Source organism: Scomber scombrus, chromosome 4 (genome assembly GCF_963691925.1).
Source record: "Scomber scombrus chromosome 4, fScoSco1.1, whole genome shotgun sequence".
Taxonomy (NCBI): Eukaryota; Metazoa; Chordata; class Actinopteri; order Scombriformes; family Scombridae; genus Scomber; species Scomber scombrus.
In genome coordinates, this window is record NC_084973.1 from 2,957,720 (window position 1) to 2,978,338 (window position 20,619).

Here is a 20,619-nt window from a genome sequence, read left to right on the forward strand (position 1 = left end):
CTGATAATTACAAGGCACATTTTATATGTTATATGTGTTACTGTCACCTAAGAAAACACTTTACAGAATAACTCTTTTTTATTTTTTACTTCTAAAATGCAACAAAAAATTGCCCAACCTCACTTTCCATCCAACATTGTCCCATCTATTTGCTGAAATGTATGGAAATTCACTTCTGTAGAGGCCAATTGGCGCCACAAACTGATCAAAAACAGATAAAATTACCCAGTACAATTGACTTAAGCTCAAGTTGACATCTTCAAATGTCTTGTTTTGCCCAATTAACAGTCCGAAAAAACCCCTGAAATTATTGATTTACTTTCATAAAAGACAAAAGAAAAACAGCATCAAAAACTGAGAAGCTGGAACAGCTAATATTTGTTATTTTTCACTCGAGAAATGATAAGATGAGAGAGTTTTGGCTGAGCATGAGTTAAAATAAATGAGCTCAGCCTCACAGAAAAATGGGAGAGATTTGGATAAGAATACAAAAAAAAATGCATCTCAAGAGACTTCCTGTATAAATAAAAGTTTTAATAAATAAATAAATACATGGATCAATTAGGAAACAGCCTCCAACTAATCAGAATCCCTTGCATTAACGCCTTAAATATACTTACAGTAAATGTCTGTTAATGTATACTCAAACTAGCACCCGCAGTTTCTTTGCTGACGTCTATTATGGAAATAAATATTCATGCCCAGGGCTGCACTGATATCATAGAAAGCATGTAATTGAATGTTTTATGGATTGACTACAGCTACAGTGCTGTTGAATAACCGTGTACAGTAGGCAACGTTACACAGGTTAAAATTACAAAGCAAAAAATCAACATACAGTGTAAGCAGCCTCCTGAGAATGTACAGTAAGAACCATTTCCTACATGAGAGATGGTGTTAGTACATAGGAAAACACAAAATAGTCATTATGAACAGCACTGAGTGTTTTTATTTATGAGACGACAACAGCAGCTGTGAAACACTTCATTATTTCCAACTGGAATGAAGGCTTCTTTTTTTTTTAACATGCTATCCTTTTCCTTTCTATCATCAGATATTTAACAAAAGACATTACAGCAAACCCAGCAGGACGTGGGAGTACTCTTATAGCAATGGCAAGTAATGACACGCCCAAGGAAATACCCAAAAATACAATTGGTGATGACTCATGTTTGTGAAATGATAAACCACGTGATATCAGTTCTGCTTCAAAAGAAAACAAACGCTGCTAACCTACTGCCTTACTGTGTCTCATTATATTAACATGTGGTTTGACCTAATGATAAAATATTGCCACAACACAGAAATACAATAACGAATACTTTAAGGTGCAGTGTGTAGAAGTTAGTGGCATCTAGCATAACAGACTTGGCAGGAATAGGATATAATATTTATAGGTATGTTTTAATTAGTCTATACCTGAAAATAAGTATCGTTGTGTTTTTGTTATCTTAGAACAGGGGTCGGGAACCTTTTTTTCCTGGAGAGCCACTTTTTTTTTTTTTTAGAACCAAATTTAATCAAAAGACTGTAATGCGGGGTGGAATTGCGCAATTCATTTGCAGTCTGGACGCGGAGTGGTGTGGGTCGATACGTGCTTTCACTTCAGAGTCTCCAAAACACCAGCAAAGTCTCCAATAACACCACAAAAAGTCGCTATATTTGTCGTTATTCGCTTTTGAGAAAAAAAGTCGCTAAGAGGATTTGGAAAGTCGCCAGATTTAGCGAGAAAGTCGCCAGGTTGGCGACACTGTTCTTGTTGACGGAAATGGAGGGAAAGCTGTGATTTTGTTTGATGTTGTCACGGCAACGAGCCACGAATGTAACAATATTGTGCATGCTATGTTTACTGAATCAAATGAGGTGGAAAGTGAAACTAAATTTCTCAGATAGACCTACGTATTTGCCACGAAGCCTTGTCATTTTAATATAAGTAGTATTGACTGTTGTTTTAGCCTTCCTCTAGGCCTATGCTTAGCCCTTTATTTGCAAGTTGTTGTTTTTTTCGCCATTCCATTTCGTCCGAGAGCCCTGGCCGTCCAGCTAAAGAGCCACTGGTGGCTCGCCAGCCCCAGGTTCCTGACCCCTGTCTTAGAATGACCCTTTATATCTACATAGGGAGTGGGTGCTCTTCTATGGAGACTGCCATATTATTCTGCCATGTTTCTACAGTAGCCCAGAATGGACAAACGAAACACTGGCTCTAGAGAGGGACTTCGGCATTTTCCACAAGTTTTGGGGCCACGAAAGGTTCTCCTATGCACTAAGAAGCTCTGTAACCTCACTGCTAGCCACTAAACCAGGCATGTCCAAACTATTCCATAACGGGCCATGTGTTTGCAGGTTTTGTTCCAACCAATCGAGCACATGATTCGACCAATAAACTGTCTGAAGCCTAAGATCAGTAGATGAGTCAAGCCTGATTAGCTCCTGTTTGGTTGGAATGGAAACCTGCAGCCACATAAACCCTTTATGGAATAGTTTGGACATCCCTGTCCTACACATTTGGAATGGGTGGGGGAGGGGTATACAGTTAGTTGCACTCTGTAACCTTACTACTAGTCACTAAATCTACTCACTGGTCCTTTAAAACGTAAGTCTCATGATATTCCTGATGTCCAAAGTGCATTCTTGACTTCGGAAACAGCAGTTGAGAAAACAGTCTCACCACACGAATGAACTTAGAACCCTAGCGTTCAAGCCAACATGTATGAGAAGATGTTACAGCTACAGTTCTATGCCAACTGGGCAAATGTCAACCGCTGATGAAAACCATTTGATATGATCCAGAACATCTACTAAATGGATTGAATGAGATTGTTTCCTCAACTGTGTTTTTTTCTTACTGTCAACATAAAGAGACCAGAACCCTAACAAGTATTGTCCTGCTGCTGTAAATACTCACTAGATCCACAGATTCGTATTCATCTGCAGTTGAAAATAGTCCCCAACAAATGCACCGTTTCCTCCTGTGTGCTATAATCTACAATGACCAATTGTTGAGCTATTTTTATAACTAAGACAAAGAGTCTGCAGCAATGCTAGTGGCTCTGTGAGTCTGTACTGAAGCACAGTGGTGCATTGAGCTAGATGATAGTGTCATAACACAACCATGTCTACAATGACAATGCTAACATGCAGATGTTGAAATTGGTATGTTCACCATGTTCAACATCTTAGCTTTTGCAGGGTAGCATGATCATTTTTGTTAATTAGCACCTAACATTAAATACAAGTAAGACTAATGGGGATGTCATTAGTTTAAGTAGGGCTGGATTAGTATCCCTAGGGGCCCCTGGGCACTGTGTTACAACTGGTACTGTTCACTTTACGCTAGTTAATCATTTTCCCCACACACCCATTGATACGACCTAACCACACTGCAATGTAGCATGCTGACCAATCAACACTTGCCCAGCCATCAAACTGACAAATAAAACAGTCAATCATGAGGTCTATTTTTTTTAAATATCAAAAATACTCAAAAATATGTTTTTAAAAATATTTTTTACACATATAATGTAAAATGAGCTAAATCAATAATTGACACATGATTAGACCTTAGAAAATAGATTTTTCATTTAGCTGTCTGTAAGAAAAATAAAATGTACAGTAATATAACAGCCGCCTCATCTTTTGACATACTGACATGCATGCTGGGATGTAACAGCACAATGTAAGTACTTAGAGCAATGTTCCAGCTCAGTGAATAATGAATAATCTCGGCCTGGCTTGGCGTCGGACCAGAATTGTATGACAACTCATCAGAATATTAAAAAAAAACCCTTACAGAATAGTCTGAAGCCAAATACACTCCATACACTGGGCCCAATTTATTTTAATGTCTGCGAAAGCCATGTCCTACTCAATACCATGCAAGAAAAGAAGTGGGACATTTTACCACTTTGTTGGCAATGTTCATTTCAGGTGTAGATTCATTCTATAAATACTTCATATCGATGCATTTTGTATGTTTTCTGCCTACTCGTGAGCTCAGCTTAACACACTGTAATATGGCATTACTGCTATAGCTGTGTTACACTGTAGCTGGTAGCGATTAGGAGTCTTCTGTGGGTAGGGTGTATTTTAATGACAGCTGAAATGAGGGTGTTTTAATGGCATGAGCATTTGCAAGTATTAGGCATCTTCAAAATGCTCCCCTCTCTCTCTTTCTCCTTCTCTCTCTCTCTCTTTAGGTTAGCCTTCACTGGTAAGTCATTATTTCACACCAAGGAGCTTTGAGGATCTCTGCGCCCTTTTAATATTAGAGTGAAATCTCAAAGCGACATGAATCTTGTATTCATTCATATTCCCTCCGGTCTCCTTCCTTACTTGCCTTCCTTATTCACAACACTGGCACATCTTTGAGAAATTGCCCTCTAACACTGAAAAGAAACCTTTCTTTTTTTTCTCCGTCTTTTTTTTCCGGTCACACAATAGCAAAGCCAGAATGCTTATAAAAGACAAGGTTAGGTAAACATGAGCTTGAACTCAAAGCGAGAGGGGGGGGGGGGGGGGGGGGGAAACAAATTGACAAAGTGGTGACACCTCTGTAAGCAAACAAGACGGTCGGTAGAAGAGCTCTTCAAAACCACATTAATCTCTGACTCCGTGAATCTCAAGAGAGTCGACGTGGTTTCTAATCGGCAGCGGCGTCTCACACAGAGATTATTATGGAGGACAAGAGGGGACAAATGACCTGCGGCTCCTGTTCTTTCTTAATCGGGCAATCACCAATGTGAGATTTCATTACATTATCAAATACTAGTGAATGTTTCCTTAAATGGTACAGTACTAATAATCTGTCTAATAGTAATTTACCATTTTAACATTTATGCTAGAACTAGAATTTCTATTTTTTTTGACATAGCACTAACTGGTGGTGCAAACAGTAGCACCAGAATAAAGAAAACAGCCACAGTAGGTTTATTCTGATAGTAAATGATCCAATTGAAAGACCCCAAGAGTGTAACAGCTTCCAACTGTGAATGGATTGAAGAAATTGTATGTTTTTACTTTATTACTTTGGAAATAGTCCGAGTCATATAGAATGTCCTTTCATTTGGGCACATGAAATTTTAATTCTGAGTGGAGCATTTTCATGAATCGTCATTAAATCCTATCCAACAAAAAAGGACCACAGTGCACAGACACAATTTGCACAGAGTCCATTTGTGAGCAGGCAGGAGAGGGGGTGTATGGATGCTTGGTACATATTAGTATGTCCATGTATGTATATGAACATGTATCCATGTGTATATCTATATGGCACTAGTCCCCTGTTTGTATACTGGCATAATACATCCTCTGACCTTAAATATGTGTATCTGATGAACTAGTATTAGTTGCCTTTTTTTGTATGTTGTGTCTCTTGACTTTGTCCTTAGTTGTTGATGTTGTTGTTGTCAATTGCTTTTCTATGCTCTGCAATTCCAGCATCATTTTGTTATATAATGTCTAAAAATGCAAAAAAAGGGACTGTTTCTACAATGTTTGTTTAACCTCATTTGATTAATCAGCATTTTCATCTGATGTAATTGCTTTAAAATTAATCAATTTTTGCTTTATTATTGTCAGTATTTTATTTTCCTTTCTTTCTTTCTTTCTTTCTTTCTTTCTTTCTTTCTTTCTTTCTTTCTGTCTTTCTTGCTTTCTTTCTTTCCGTCTTTCTTGCTTTCTTTCTTTCTGTCTTCCTTTCCCCCCTCTCTTCCTTGGAGTGGCCTGTATGGCTGTCTGGTATTGGGGTACTGCATGTTGTTCAGTATTCAGAGACTGCATTCAAAAGCATTTGTGGTCAAAAATTGATAAACCAGTCATAGAATCACCAACATGGTCCTAAAAATGGAATCTAGTATTCCAATTCCAAGACCAAAATCTCAGCGTCTCCTCTGAGAATTGTGAATGTGACAGTTATTTAAAAAAAAAATAGACTTCTGACCCTGGGTTTGGATCTCGGTGCCTCGGGTTTGATGGTACCAAACATATCTCGCAGACGGAAAGCAGCAAATCAGCGTTATATACAAGCGGTGCACTGCATGCAAAGGCTGCTGCATGCTCTTGAATATTCTTTACAGCAGCCATCTCCGTCGTTTACAAAATCATTATTCAGGACAAAAGCAGACGATGTGAAGAACAGGCAAATCCAGCCGGTCTTTCCTCTAAATAACAAGCTCTTTTAAGCGCTGACAAGCACCACAACAGCCAGGGGGCAAACCTGCCGTATTCATTATTCTGACCCGTGTTCGGGCTTGCCAAAACTTTACGTCAGATTTACATTTACATTACCGCCTGACTGGATATTCTCTTCGTTATTCACTTCTCTTGTTATCATCTTGCTGGTTACTGCTAAAAAAAAAACACGAGCAAAATAATGCAAAGTGACGACAGAGATTGGGCTTGTTATGCCTTTTGGGTTTGGGGATTAAGCTCTCACGACTTTATTCAGACCAGCAACAAAAAAAAAGAATCTCCTTCAGTGGAGAAAGAAGAAAACAGCCTACATTGTTGGAATGAAAACACACAGACATAAAGAAGTGGAGGAATACAATGTGTCCCGCTCCGAAGCATCAGAGCGAGGCTAACAAGAAAGGCAAAATATTGGGTTAAAGTTCCATTGCTTGGTTGTGTTAAGTGTCTGTCGATAGTGCATTATGTGTGTATGTGTGTGTGGGGGGGGGTGGGTGATAGGGTTGGGGGTGCTGGAAGATGTGTGTGAAGGCAAATGGAGAGTCGTGGTCAGCAGAGAAACAATCTCCATGACTCTCCACCCGATTGCCTCATGTCTAAATCTACCGTGCCGTGTCTTCCCTGATCCACTAATCAATACTTCCCTTGTCTAACGGCTCCTCATACCCCCACCTCACTATTGTAACTGCCCCCTCCCCCCTTCCACTGACTGACAGCAGCCATGCCTCTTCCTGGCCATTACACGCTGTAATTGTTTCTTTATTTTCCTCCTGCCGCACCGGCGATCCTACCGTCGCGTGGCCTTATGTCACCCTCTGGACCCACAGAGGACATAAGGCCGGATCAATCATCTTGCCCACAAAGCTCCAGCAGTCTTTTATGGCTAACACATAATTCACAAGGCATGTGTCACACTGACTAACTGGGCCTTTTATCACATGGAACACATAGATAAAAGGTCAACCAGCAGAGGGAGAAAACAGAGTCAACAACCCATGGAAACTTCTGTCAAGGAACATGACTCTAACATCCATTTACAGAACTCATCGTACTGTACGGTTACTGTATCCAACGGTAAATATAAAAACAAACAGACAGAAAACAACAAATAAAACAACGGGTCAACCCCTGGGTAAATAATGACGTATCTTGATGTCATATTGTAGTCTTGTAGTTGAAATCGCAGCATCTAACAGCTACCAGCTGGACTGTCAGGCAGAAAATATTCTCAATCATGCCAGAATATAGATCATTATTCAAGACAATGTGATCAGACAAAACTTACATGAAGCTGGACACCTCTTATGTAAAAGCATACCATGCCTATAGTAAGATTTCATTGCATATCGTCCAACAAACCCGCAATTAAAATGGGTGTGGTGGGTTTAAAAAAAACCCAAACTAATCTTTGCTAGGGCTTGGTATCGGTACTCGATACCTTTAAGGTTTAGACTGAAATAAATCAATATCAAGTAGTATCGAAACATCTCCCATCAAACGATACCTACAATCAATCATTTTTTCACCCAGAGCTAGAAAATATGACTATTTGTATGGACCTGCTAACAGCCAATCAACGCAATTATTTTTTGATTTAATGTGATTGGCCAAATGCCACAGCAGCTACAACCTGTCTATGGTGGTGAATTTTCCGTTTAATGCTTCTTTTCACATGATGGGTATTGAATGAAGTACTCAACTGGTATTGGTAACACTTTAAAGATACTTGGATTGGTACTGGTATCATGTTTTTTTTAAAATGATATCCAGCCCTAATCTTTGCAGAGATAATAAAGACTTTCATATTTCAAATATCAACATTGGACATTCTCTAAGAAATGGCATTTGGGTTCGTTAAGCAACAAACTTGACTGAAATTATAGATATCAGCAATTAAAATGGCTGTGGTGGTTTAAAAAAGCTAATCTTTGCAGAAGTAATACTATAAATAAAGATTTTCCTGTTTCAAAAATTAACTTTAGACATTTCTTGAGAAATTGTAGTGGCAGAATACACAAACCTTAAAGACCGTGTAAAGTGAATTCAGACATTTTCTTCTAAACACATTAAATAGGTCATAAATGTATTTCTAAAAAAGGTGTAAAAAGCATTTCAACCATTTAGATTTGAATTGTGGAGCTAGGCTTCACAAACTGTGTTTCAAGATTTCTGTGTCTGGATTTAATGGGCGGGTCTGAAAATCTCCGCCGGGTTACGTAAACCGGCGATTACGTAACCGGTAACCAATAGCACGGTTACACACCGGAGCATAAACCCGCCCCTGCTGCTGTAGAGGTATAAATACATTCAGCGCACACTACTACTACTACTAAAGTCTACAGATAGCCAGTTAGCTGAGTTAGCCGCCGAGCTAACCGCCAAATTAGCCACCGAGCTAGCCACCGAGTTATCAGCTGAGTTAGCCACCGAGCTAGCAGCTGAGTTAGCCGCCGAGTTATCAGCTGAGTTAGCCACCGAGCTAGCAGCTGAGTTAGCCGCCGAGTTATCAACTGAGTTAGCCACCGAGCTAGCAGCTGAGTTAGCAGCAGAAAGCTCTCAGGCCTAGCGTCCATGTTTCTGGTAGAGGTGGTGACTTTGATTGACAGGTGACACTTGGTAGGGGGCGGGGTTTCAGCAAACTCGGCGGCCACTCCCACAGCGTTTGGGAGAAGAGAAATAGGCAGACTTTTACACAACTTTGAAGCCTAATTTCATATATTTGGCGATTTTTTTAATCATTCAAATTTTGCAGGGTGGTTAACAACACATTTTTCTGTGGTATGTCAAACTCAGAATACATATTCATTTTTACTTTACACGGTCCTTAAGCTGTAGTTGAAATTAAGTGAAAGGTCGGTGTTGTAACAAGGGATCTCTTATATGATTCTCAGATGAGAATAAAGGTGACACACTCTGTCTCTGGGATTTTTTAATGTGTGTTTTGAGTAGAATGATTAATCTGTTCATTTTTATGACTTGTGACAGTTGTGTGATACTAGCCTATAAAAGAAGTAGCCAAACTGAGAGAATTTGCTCTAAGTCGTGGACTCCCTAACTGGAGTGTGTGACTGATTGACCACTTGCAAGTGTATTATAGATCCAGAAATACATTCTTTTGTTTGTGAGTCTATCCTTACAGACATTTCCATCACAGAAATGGCATTTGGGTTCGTTAAGGAAGATGTACAACTCATGGAGTTCCTCATTAAACTGAATAGAATCAGTTAAAGCTGCATCTATCAGTTTTACAACCACTTGGGGGCAGCGTAACAAGCTGAAAACACAACATTCAAATATCACAGACTCATAAACTCAGTGGATATACACTAAGAAAACACAGAGTGGTGAGTCTGGCCACCTGATGAATATAAATCCACCAACTCCTCAGTTAAATATCTATATTTTTTCACTTCTAAATCCACTATGTTCCCCAGTTAGTTGCTAACTTTTTTATCTCTGCTGAGCAGCTAGCAGTATGAAATGCTTCACTGAAAACATCTGTCTATTGCTGCTGGATACAGAATTAATGAGAGCAGAGTTTACAGGCTTGTAAACCAAAACAACTATCCAAAAGAGACCCAAAAGAGACCAAAAAGAGGATAGACTATAGAGCTGAAGGAAACGGATATAAAAACTTTCTTTATCATTAGCATTACTCAGAAAAGTACAAAAAAAAAGTGAAAAGCACATTTGACAGGAGTGTTTTTAATGCTTTGCTCTGGTCAAAATAGGCCTGCAGCAGGTTGAGCATTTGCCATAGTTGCATGAGCTCATTAAGAACCAGACGGGCCCCGTTGTCTGAGATAAAACCTGAACTGATGGTAATGTGTGCGAGAGGTGCAAACACATTAGCAGCTGTTTCTTTATTTACCTCCTTTTTTATTTTTTATTTTCTTGGTTCACCAGGTTGTTAGATCCAGATGTTGCAGAGGTAAGATCAAGGTAATGTTGCACAGAGATGCACGCTATTCATAGGCATGTAAAACAAATGAGCTGGGGCAGTATAATAGTCATGTAACTGTAATTCCATTATTTTACCATTGACAGGTAGTTAGTGGATGGAATCTGGTCCTATTAAACAAATGATAGTTGGAAAATGAATGCTCCGTTATTGTTTATAGACCCAGAGCAGTGATTCTGGCCTTCAATTTGGCAGCACCTCAATAGTACTTATTCTTTCAGTTTTTATACTGCTTTGGGATGGTACTTGTCCTGTTGTTTAATGTGTATATAAAATCAATGCACCTGCAGAAACAGTGGAGTTTGGTAGGTTTTTCCTCCCTTCACTCCTGTTGGCATTTAACCAGACGAAAAGAATAGAGCCATCGGGGAGGGGAAAAAAGACAACAAAGGAAAGCCAAACGCCATGTCTGAGCCCAGCTAAGATCTTGATGAGCTGTACTGTACTTGACAGGTGTGGGTCCGCAGCTCTTACCTCCCATTTGCTGTCCTGGGTTCTCCTCTTGAGCTGGATGTTCCAGTTCTCGGCGTCCACCTCGGCGCAGTGAGCGATGGTCATGGCCACTGGGCAGAAGAGGTCCAAGCCTGGAGGACCGTATGTCACCTCTGGACCCAAGAGGATTTCACAGCCTTCAAGTGTTTGGACACTAAACACACCGTGACACACACACAAACACACCCACACACATATAGAGTGAATCAGACACAGTGTAAAAGATAGAAGAAAAGAAGTCCTGCAGAGAAAAACAGCTATAGTCTGCATTTAAATGGAGTTGTGCATCAGCAGAAAGAGTGTAATTGTGCCTTTTGATGCTTGTGCTTCTATAACTGCATTTTCTTTTCTTGCAGGTATGTAAGGAATTTCGTGACACTTAGTTATCTGAACAGCTGTCTTCTTACTTGAAACATAAATGAATATACAACAGGACTGTGTGGGCAAATTCCTTAATGAGTTCTGTGCTTTCATTATTTTTTTAATTTAACTAGCATGATCTAACATGATAATCTGTGATAAAAAATAAACTCTTAACACTAGCCACATTGTGCCTGGTGTTGTACATGGCAGCTTTTACCTTTCTGTAAGTACTGTTAAAATGACACGCTGTGATCTCCACATAACTTTCCATATTTAAGATTTTTCTAGCTATTATCTTGGAGCCATTATATGTGCTTAACACCTCTCTTAGAGCTGCTGCTGGTGCTGCTGCATGAAAAAAAACAACAAACTAATGAGAGGAGCTTATGAAAAGAGGTGGGCTGCAAACAAAACATGCCTGCAGGCTCGTGGTTCCGGGTTTGACTCACTCGCTGCGAGCGCTGTGGACTCTTGCTCCTCGAGTTCAAGTTATTGCTACACGGCACCGGGCTGCTGGAATGTGTTCCAGCGCAGGTGAAAAAGTCACTGCTATTTGCCGGGCGAGTTGGAGTGTGCTCATTAAAAGCGGCTTAGAACAAACAGGTCTCTGCGGTGAGTGGTGGCAGCAGCAGCAGCGGCGGCGGCGATTGGTTTTAAGAAAAAAAAAAGGGCAGTCGGGATCATGACAGAGAGCGACGCCTCAGCAAAAGCTCTCTAAGCTCATATCAGTCATCGGAGATCAGAGATCTGAGAGCGCTGATTTGTTAAGATTTTCCTCCACTGAATGAGAAGTGATATATGGCTGTGATGGGAGCAGTGGCTTTAGAGTACAATAGACTATGCAGTGACTTTAAACTAACAGGTAGAGATGTGTTTGAGGATTAATGTGCCTTTAAAGACAGCCTGCATACTAAAGGACAATTCAGGTTTATCATCATCTTGGTCTTATTTGAGTATTTTGGACGATCATCTCCATCAGTTGTGATAGGATTATACTCATCAGTGATGGTCGAAAGGGTGAGAAGCAGTATTTGGATATAAAGGGGTCTTCCTACCAACACTAACACCCCTCACTAAGAGGGGGCCAGGGGGGGGCTTTGGTTGCAATGTCGTAACTCACAGTATTGGCCAATCAAAGTACATTACAGGTAGAATTCTATACTATACTTCAATTTTGAGGGTTAAACTCTAGGATGGTGCTCCATTTACTCATTGTCAAGCTATAGCAGTGAGGCTCAAGGGATGGCAATGTCGGTTTGTTGGTTCATCCAGCACTCTGTTCCAGATTGATATAGCTCAATGACTATGAGGTAGATTGCTATGAAATTTTGTACAGATGCTCATTGTCCTCAGAGGATAATTTACTGACTTTTCCTCTAGCATCACCAGCAGGTCAAAGTTTTTCTTTGTCCAATACTTCAGTTCATGACCAATTACCTGTAAATATTAGCATGCTGATGTGCCCAAATTACAGCCTTGAAGAGCAGCTTGTGTGCATATAGACTCTTAGCTGTTGTAATTGTGGTTTAATGATGTGTGGCTTCTGGTAGAACTATTAGTGAGCATGCCTGAAATGCTGGTGATGCCAGCCTCAAAAATGATACTCCAGCTTTATTTCTTTCTTTTGACATCTGCCCCCTTAACTCTTGAAAACTTCTCTGCTTTTCATTAAGAAACATGTTATATAAGCACTCGACTATTACATTAGCTTATCTGAACTAAAAGCTGCTTCTGTCTCGAGGTGACATCTGCTCCAGACTTCCCAATTACTGCCTCAACATCTGACCTGGGGTGGAGGGGAAGGAGGTTGATATACTCATTTTCTTTAGCTATCAGGGCATGCAGGTATCACCTCATTACACAACCACCTCACCCCTTTATCCCTCTTCCCCCCCTGCGCCTCTTAGCTCACAGTTTTTTCTGTTATGTCAACAGCGGCTCTTGACTGGTCCGGAGAGAGCTCTCGATCCCTCGGCCAACAGCGCTGAGGCCTGATCACACATTTAATGCAAAGTGTAGGCAAGGAGCAGATTACCTGACCCTTAAGCCGCCTGCGGTTCATCCCGCAGGGTTCCGGCGGCAAACCTTAAAGCAGCGCCCGAGGCTACGACGGCTTTCTTTTTCTCAATGTCATCACGATTAAGGACTCTACACGGCAGCTTCTCGAGCCCCGGGACGAGGTGCATTATTTAAAGTGAGCAATGACTCACTCCTCCGGGGAACCGCGGAGCCGTGCAAAAGTGGCAGATTGGGCCCCGGAGAGGAGACGGCGGGCTTAATAAATGCACGCATTAGCACGCTCCATTAGCATCACCTTTATTTGCTTGTAGTCTCCCACCTGTTTGTCCCACTGTGCTTTTGTCCATTTTTAAGTTGATGCGGGTTCCTTATGTGCCGCACGGACGCATTAATCAAACGGGCATCTAGAGGTGAAGTTACGTGTATCGCCACCATCTTTAGTTCTCTTGCTTTTGATGGTTGGCAGCATCTCTCCTCTGCTTCCTTCTCCTTTTAAACTGCAATGTATTTACTGCTTTAGAAACTCAAGGACTGAATAAACGAATAAACTAATCAGCACAAGGTACTGCACCTTAATTGTTTTTATAACACCGTCATAATAAACTATTCAACTAACTTTCATACCACTTGATGTCTAGTCCCACGGCTTGGTGTACCACAAAACCACTTGACTGGTAAAAATGAGTGATATGTAACAAGGCTAATCACTTGAAACAACTCACCACACTATTTGGTCACTTATCATTGAGAGTCCTCCTTAGGTAACTATAAAAAGTCTGAAATCACCGAACAAGTCAAATAAATGCTGGAAGCACTCGTTCGAGGTGATATGTCTGCAATGTCAAGGTGGTATTGCGTGTTTGTCTTGTGTTGCTTTTTAGATTTGAAAGCTCAACGGGCAAAAAATACCTTTATTTATACATGGCTGCAATTAAACGGAATAAACTTCACTTCCAGTAGTGCTCAAACTCATTGAAGCACAAAGAGATTTTAAGTAGGTGATGAAGAAATGGCCGACAAATAGTCTGTTAGAACAGGGACCATGCAAGAATTGACTCATGTTATTTATCTTATGTGATTAGATGGATATTTAATGATGTACGTTCATTCTTGCCGGGCCTGGCGTCATCCCTTCTTCTTTAGAGTTCCACGATGGAAATAAACCTGTGGTCTTGTGTTATCAGGTGAAGCAGTATTATGTGTATTTTATGATATGTCAAATAAATCTATATCCAGTATGATCATAAAAATCAAATGTCAGGCAGTTACTGTTAAAGCCAATTTCTGGCTAATGTTGGACAACCAAATGATATATTTATTACTACTACTATTAATATTAATCATAGCAAAACATAAGTGTGTGTGAGCAAGCAGGAGTCTGAACACCAACCAGTCAATTGTTCTCTCCAGTGTCTGTTCTTGTTTTGATAAAGTCAATAAAGTACAGAGATGTGTGTGTGTGTGTGTGTGTGTGTGTGTGTGTGTGTGTGTACGGATGTTAGGTGAGTCATAGGTCTATTTCAGCTGAAAATGAAAAAGATGATGACCACACTGAAAATCAATGTCCAGTTTAATCCCTCTCCCTTTAAAACAAACTTTAACATTTCAACTTTTACAGTTGATATTACCTTCAAAATAAAGGGTGGAATGAAGGTTTTATTTTGAAAGGTGTGACCAAGTCAAAACCAAGACCGAGAGAAAGTTTGCCCTCGTATACATCTAATGGACAGAATAACATGAAATCTATTTCATTTATTCATTCTTGCCTCCCAAAGAAGAACTACTTACCTTACTTACGTATGTACTTATCACCCATTTACCTCAGTGATCCAATCTTAGTAAGGATTCTCATCCAGTCTCACAACAGGTCGAGAAATAGCAACGAAATTAAATCTATTTATTCGTGTCCATTTACGCAAATGTTCTATTTTTTTGTGTCGCTCGCACAACTTTCAAATATCCAAATCCAAATATCCATATCAGCTAATTAGCCATGACAAATATCTATAGTGATGTGTGCTTTCACTGTTCAAGCTCCCATTGCTGCCTAAATTAAATGTGTCAAAGTGTAAACATGTCTATTGTACTGTAATCCCAAATAAAAGTTGCTTTTCAAATAATGGCCATGTCTCAAATAGTAGTAGAGTCATATATAATGATATAATGAGAGGTCTTCCAAGAACAATGCTACATCACATACAGCAGGCAATGTGAATGCCACTGTGCTCATTGTACTGTAGACGGGTGAATCGAGATCAATCTGAGATCCTTCTTGATTTTGATGGAGAACTTTGACAGCTCTTATCTCTGATGTGTAATTTTACCTCGTAGGGGACACACATTTGGACGCTCTGGACTGTAACCCACGACTCACGAGCAATGTGTCCAACCACAGATGTGTGCTGTGAGGTCTACAGACGGCTTAAAGCAGGAGCTGCAACGGCTCTCCATCCAGAAAAACACATCAGCTGGGTCAGCCACTGTGTCCAGCGTGGACTTGTGACTAGAGGACGACTCATCCAAGCAGGGAGTCATATCACACCTACGCACCGGTGCACCTCTACTGACAACCATGTATTAGATGATCATTTTTAACCCCTCTAACTCTATAGAACTAATTCTACACAGCACTTTACAAAATAGATGACTCCTTTTTCTTCTGATTTATGGAATTAAAATGTGAAGACGAGGCAGCTAGACACCAATAAATAACCTACATTATTATGTCCCAAATGTTCAACTCGACCTCTTTTATAAAGCACACATAGAGAAACTAGTTTCATTATTAAAAGCAAGGCAAAGCTGTTCCTGCTTCAATAGGTTGACGGATTTGTCTCACAATGCAACGCGTTCTTAAAAACCTTGAAGGCAAAGGAAATATATCTGACCTAAGCAAAACTGTGCCTTCAAAAGATTTCTTTTTGAAAAGTTCGAGAGCACATCTGTAAAAAAGAAGAGCTTTAATGGGGCTCTATGAGGGTGCGGAGATGTCGGTAGGACAGGGGATTAGAGGGGGGGGGGCTGGACACAGCATATGGAAAGGATGCTCTGTTCTCTGCGTGTGCTCCGGACTGCCAGGATGTAGACAGTGATTGACAGCTGGCCAGATGACAAGCACAACAGACCACAGGGAGAAATGAGTGTCTACAGTAAACATCTTTCCACTCATACAGAGCGGTAGAGAAAGAAAAAAAAAAAAAGCACCTTGAAAAGCACCGCTGTGGCCAGAACCAAATACTGTCAGGTTGGAGCCTGAAAGATTTTGAAGTGTTTCAAAGATGGATAAACCAGTGGGAGACACCAGATGCTTTGCGCTGGCAGGTAGGAATCTATAACGGGAGATGAAGGTGGCTCTAGACCTTCTTGTAAAGATTTACAAAGGCATCATGGATTACACTTGCAATACATTGCAACAGAGGATTTGCCACGAAAGCAAGTGATTCATGGATGTAGTACACTGTATATATTCAAAGCCTGCATGTTGAGAACAAAGCAGAGCTGCTTTGCATTCTTTGAGGTCAGTAAAAACACATCATAATTCATTTAAGAGGGAAAACCGAGCGGCCACCGAGCTCAAAAACGGACGTGACAGGCGTAACTCTGTGTATCCACGGTTGCCACGCATCTCATTATTTCTTTGTTGTCGAGGCGATCCCCGATCCCTGTCATTTTCACTGCTAATATGTGTACGTTGTGGAGGTCTTCCTTTTTTCTTTTTGCGACTTTGTTGAAGCGGAGCGGTGTGAATAAATAGCGACACTTCAGAGGAAACTGGAAGGCCCTCATGGATCACCGCGGGGGAAGACCGTGCAAAACGCCCCCCGGAGAGAGGTTGAGTCCATCCAAGGGTCATTACATAGCTGTGATCAGAATACATAATGCCCGTACCGCCAAGATGAAAGGCCTCGGGAGACGTCTGCGACTTCCATTCCGCCGCGCGTGTGTCCATCACTCTCTACCCGCAGTGCCACATTGTTGACACCGAGCGGAGAACATAACTACATATTGACTCTCTGCAGAGTCGCGGGGATGAGAGAGAGAGAGAGAGAGAGATTGGAGGATTGGAGGTTTTGACTTTGCTTCCTACGAGTCAGTTGGCTAAATTAAGGACTCTATTGCCGAGCCCCCCCGGGGGTCCCCACGGCACCAGCTTGAGTTTCCGCCCCACAGCAAGCCGGGACATCAAAGCACAGACTACCACCTGTGAGAGGCTTCTGGAAATGAACACCCATATCGTGACACAGAGGACTCCTATAGGGGGAGAGAGAGATAGGCTGCAGAGCTGGCTGGACCCATCAGTCACACAAGCCTGGCAGTAAACACACAGAGATGCGGGGATGGTCACGGGGAGGGTCATACATACTGTATATACCCTCGGTTTGTCTTACCTGCACTGCTGCCCACCAATATATTTATGATTTATTTATTTATCCTTTGAGCATGATATGATGCTGCTGCACTGGAGCTGCCCACAGATTTACCTTGGCTTATATCCAAATATAATAGAAGCTGTGAGTCTTAGGGGTGTGAGGACCATAGTAAGGTGTCAAGAAATCATTTATGACTTGAGGCTCTGACTTTGGGAATGCATGACCAGTGTAAAATGTGTACATTTTCTATTGGGTAAAAAGGTATAGGCTGATATGTTTGACCAATCACAGATGATTTCAATAGATGATGTCTATCTTTGCTTTTTGAGATGAGCTGATGTCTCTCTGTGTGTATGCTGTCTTCTTATTGGACAGTAATAATTGTTTAATCTTTAACCAAGCAGTGTTTTGTGTATTATTTCATATTTGTTGATTATTAATCATGAATCATTTAACCTAAAAAAGCCCAAAATGTAACCAACTAGCAATGACTTTCATTACAAACTGATTTATTGAATCAATTTTACCATTGGTTTATGGTTTATGAATTGAGTAACTGTCTATATATATATTTCTATTTTTTCATACGTATATAATAAGTGAAGAAGATATCAGTACCATATAATACTGTTGTAATATGAGATAAATGACATTAACTCACAATATATGTTACAAAATGATACAAATTGAAAGTAAAGTTGAATAAAATGACATAATTCAATAGTGGTAATGTAAAAGAAATATTAGTTATTTATTTTATATTTTATATTATTTTAAAAACTGTCAAATATTTACTTAAAGGTCACTTTCAGTTTCATATTATACCGTCTTGCGGAGTTCTATCACACTTCTGCTGCCTTCATGAAATATATATTTGGGATAATCTTTAACAATGGAGGCTTGTTTTTTATTATATACACATATTTGGAATTGGTTAATCAAGCCAATTAGTATTACATATAAGCTATGCGACACAAAGACATTGTAAGAGACACACTTCCTGTCAGCAGCTGGAGATGAATGTTTGTTTAAAGGCTGATGGATCTCAGTGGTCAAGTCTACACATAACATTCTGTTAAACTGTGATGAAGGCTGGTGGTATGAGATAATATGTTATATATATACCACCACCAGTATGCCACAGCACACTACCATTTAACTAGAGGCCAGTGTAGTGAGAGAAAAACTTTTGAGACTTAAAAACACACATTTCACCGAAAGCTCAAAATTGTTGTGATGTCAAATAAATGGAAAGAGGCTGCATTTATATAACGCTTTTATCCAAAGCGCTTTACAATGTTTCTGCTGCTCACTCGCCCATTCACACACGCATTCATGGTGGTGATGCTACCATGCAGGGTGCTGGCACAACCGTCGGGAGCAATGTGGGGTTCAGTATCCTGCGTAGGGATGCTTTGGCATGTGGACGGGAGGAGTCGGGAATGTGCACGATCTGTCTCTGGGCATGCCTCGTCTACTATGTAGCATCGGTAGCCCAAAACAGCGTAACCTGCCTCTTCTTTCAGCTCCACAAGCCTTAAATTGTTATGACAGCTTTTCCTTTTCATCTATTTTATGTCTGGATCAGCCTGATAGTTTGGGATAGGTTAGTTGTGGATCTCTCTACGTTGTCCTCCAGCTCCCAAATTCAGGGTTCTGCACTCTCTAATCTGCGGAGAAATGGTTCAGGTCCATTTAGAAATGTCTTCATACCTATCCTTGTTGTCCACCTGTTGTTGCTTGGAGGTTTAGGCCAACTTAGCCATGCTGGTCGCCACATTAACCAGCTAAACCAAACGTGTTTGAGTCTTATTGTTTCTGGTCATTCGGTTGATTTTGGTCATTCCCGACTTTTAACAACATGTCACCGAAGTCCGGCGATTAAATCTGTGTCCACGAGGTACATTTAGAGCAAATCGTGAAATGCAGGGAGCCAATTTGGCATTTGCGCGTCGTTCATTGTAAAGTAGTGCACATGAAGCAGAGGCATTAGCAGTAGTAACGTAAGTAGATGACAGTGAGGAATAAGGTTTGTGGAAAAGTCGGATTAAGGATGCAAACTCTTAGAAACATTGCATTTAGGGCCTGATTTACTAAAGGTGTGCGTGTGTAAAAACGTGTCCAAACTGAGGTTTGCGTCTTTCAACTGTGCAAGATAGTACGTGCTGTCCATTTAGTAGTTTACCATAATGAATATTTAATATGAAACGTTTCAACCCCAGTGTGCAAAATACAGGGAGGAGAAAATGCTAATATGTTATTTAGGACACGCATTGTGATTTACCAAACCTGAAGGTATTATTTCTGACGCTAACTGCTAACTGCTAACTGCTAACTGCGTCTATAAATAATAACTTTGAAGGACAGGTATTAACCAGCTGCTCACTGGGCACAGATGACTTTTGTTACTATGGAGACGAGGAGACGGAGCCACAATGACAGAATACACACAGGACAGAGTTTTTCCACCTGTGTTAATATTTTACTGAGTGGAATATTTGTGGTTTTACTAACAGCATTGACTTCGTCACTAATACTCTCCATATGTTGTTTTTTCTGGTATTATTTGATTTGTTATAACTCAATATATTAGTTAACCTCTTCCACTAGAACCTGATCACATTTCATTTTGCTCTTGCAGCTTTCTGCTCGTCCAAACTCTCCATAAAGACACAAAACCCTCATTTAAATACTGCTGTCTCCACCCTGTTGCACCTGTTTTCATTTACACAGTAATTCTTAGTAGATCACCCGCAAAACACACGCAAACGAAACGCGCAATCTATTGCACCGTGCACGCAATTTAGCATCCACTATTTGGGATCTTAGTAAATCAGGCCCTATGTGTACTAAATGTGTTACTCTTTATCTTTCAAAGAGGCACTTAAATGTAACCAGGTTGATTCTCCTGGTGCTGCTTATGACTGGGATTAATCTGGAAATGGAGGTAGGTAAGTAAGGTGTCTTTCATTACGTTACTTATTACACTAGCCTACTTAAGTAAGTACGACTAGGCCTTCTACAGTGGAAGAGGGTGATGTTCCATAGCAGCTCACGTTTATTGCACTTCATTATAAATTGATTGGATGGTGATATACAGACTAATGACTGTGTAGGCCTGAAACAGTAAGTGTGAGAGCCGGTCTTCTACTTTTTTTGGTCGGCTTTTGTGCAAAAGTGGCACTCTACAACTGACGCTGAATACAATGTCTAAAACCCTCTGATAAC

The 20,619-nt window shown here is 40.5% G+C and overlaps 1 protein-coding gene across 1 annotated transcript in view; it reads right to left on the reverse strand.

Annotated features, from left to right (window-relative positions):
• unc5db (unc-5 netrin receptor Db) overlaps positions 1-20,619 on the reverse strand; it is a 175,945-nt gene that overhangs the window by 21,383 nt on the left and 133,943 nt on the right. Inside the window, exon 14 of the mRNA XM_062417029.1 lies at positions 10,622-10,793. Within this exon, the coding sequence (XP_062273013.1) occupies positions 10,622-10,793 (172 nt within the window). The remainder of the gene's footprint in view (positions 1-10,621; positions 10,794-20,619) is intronic.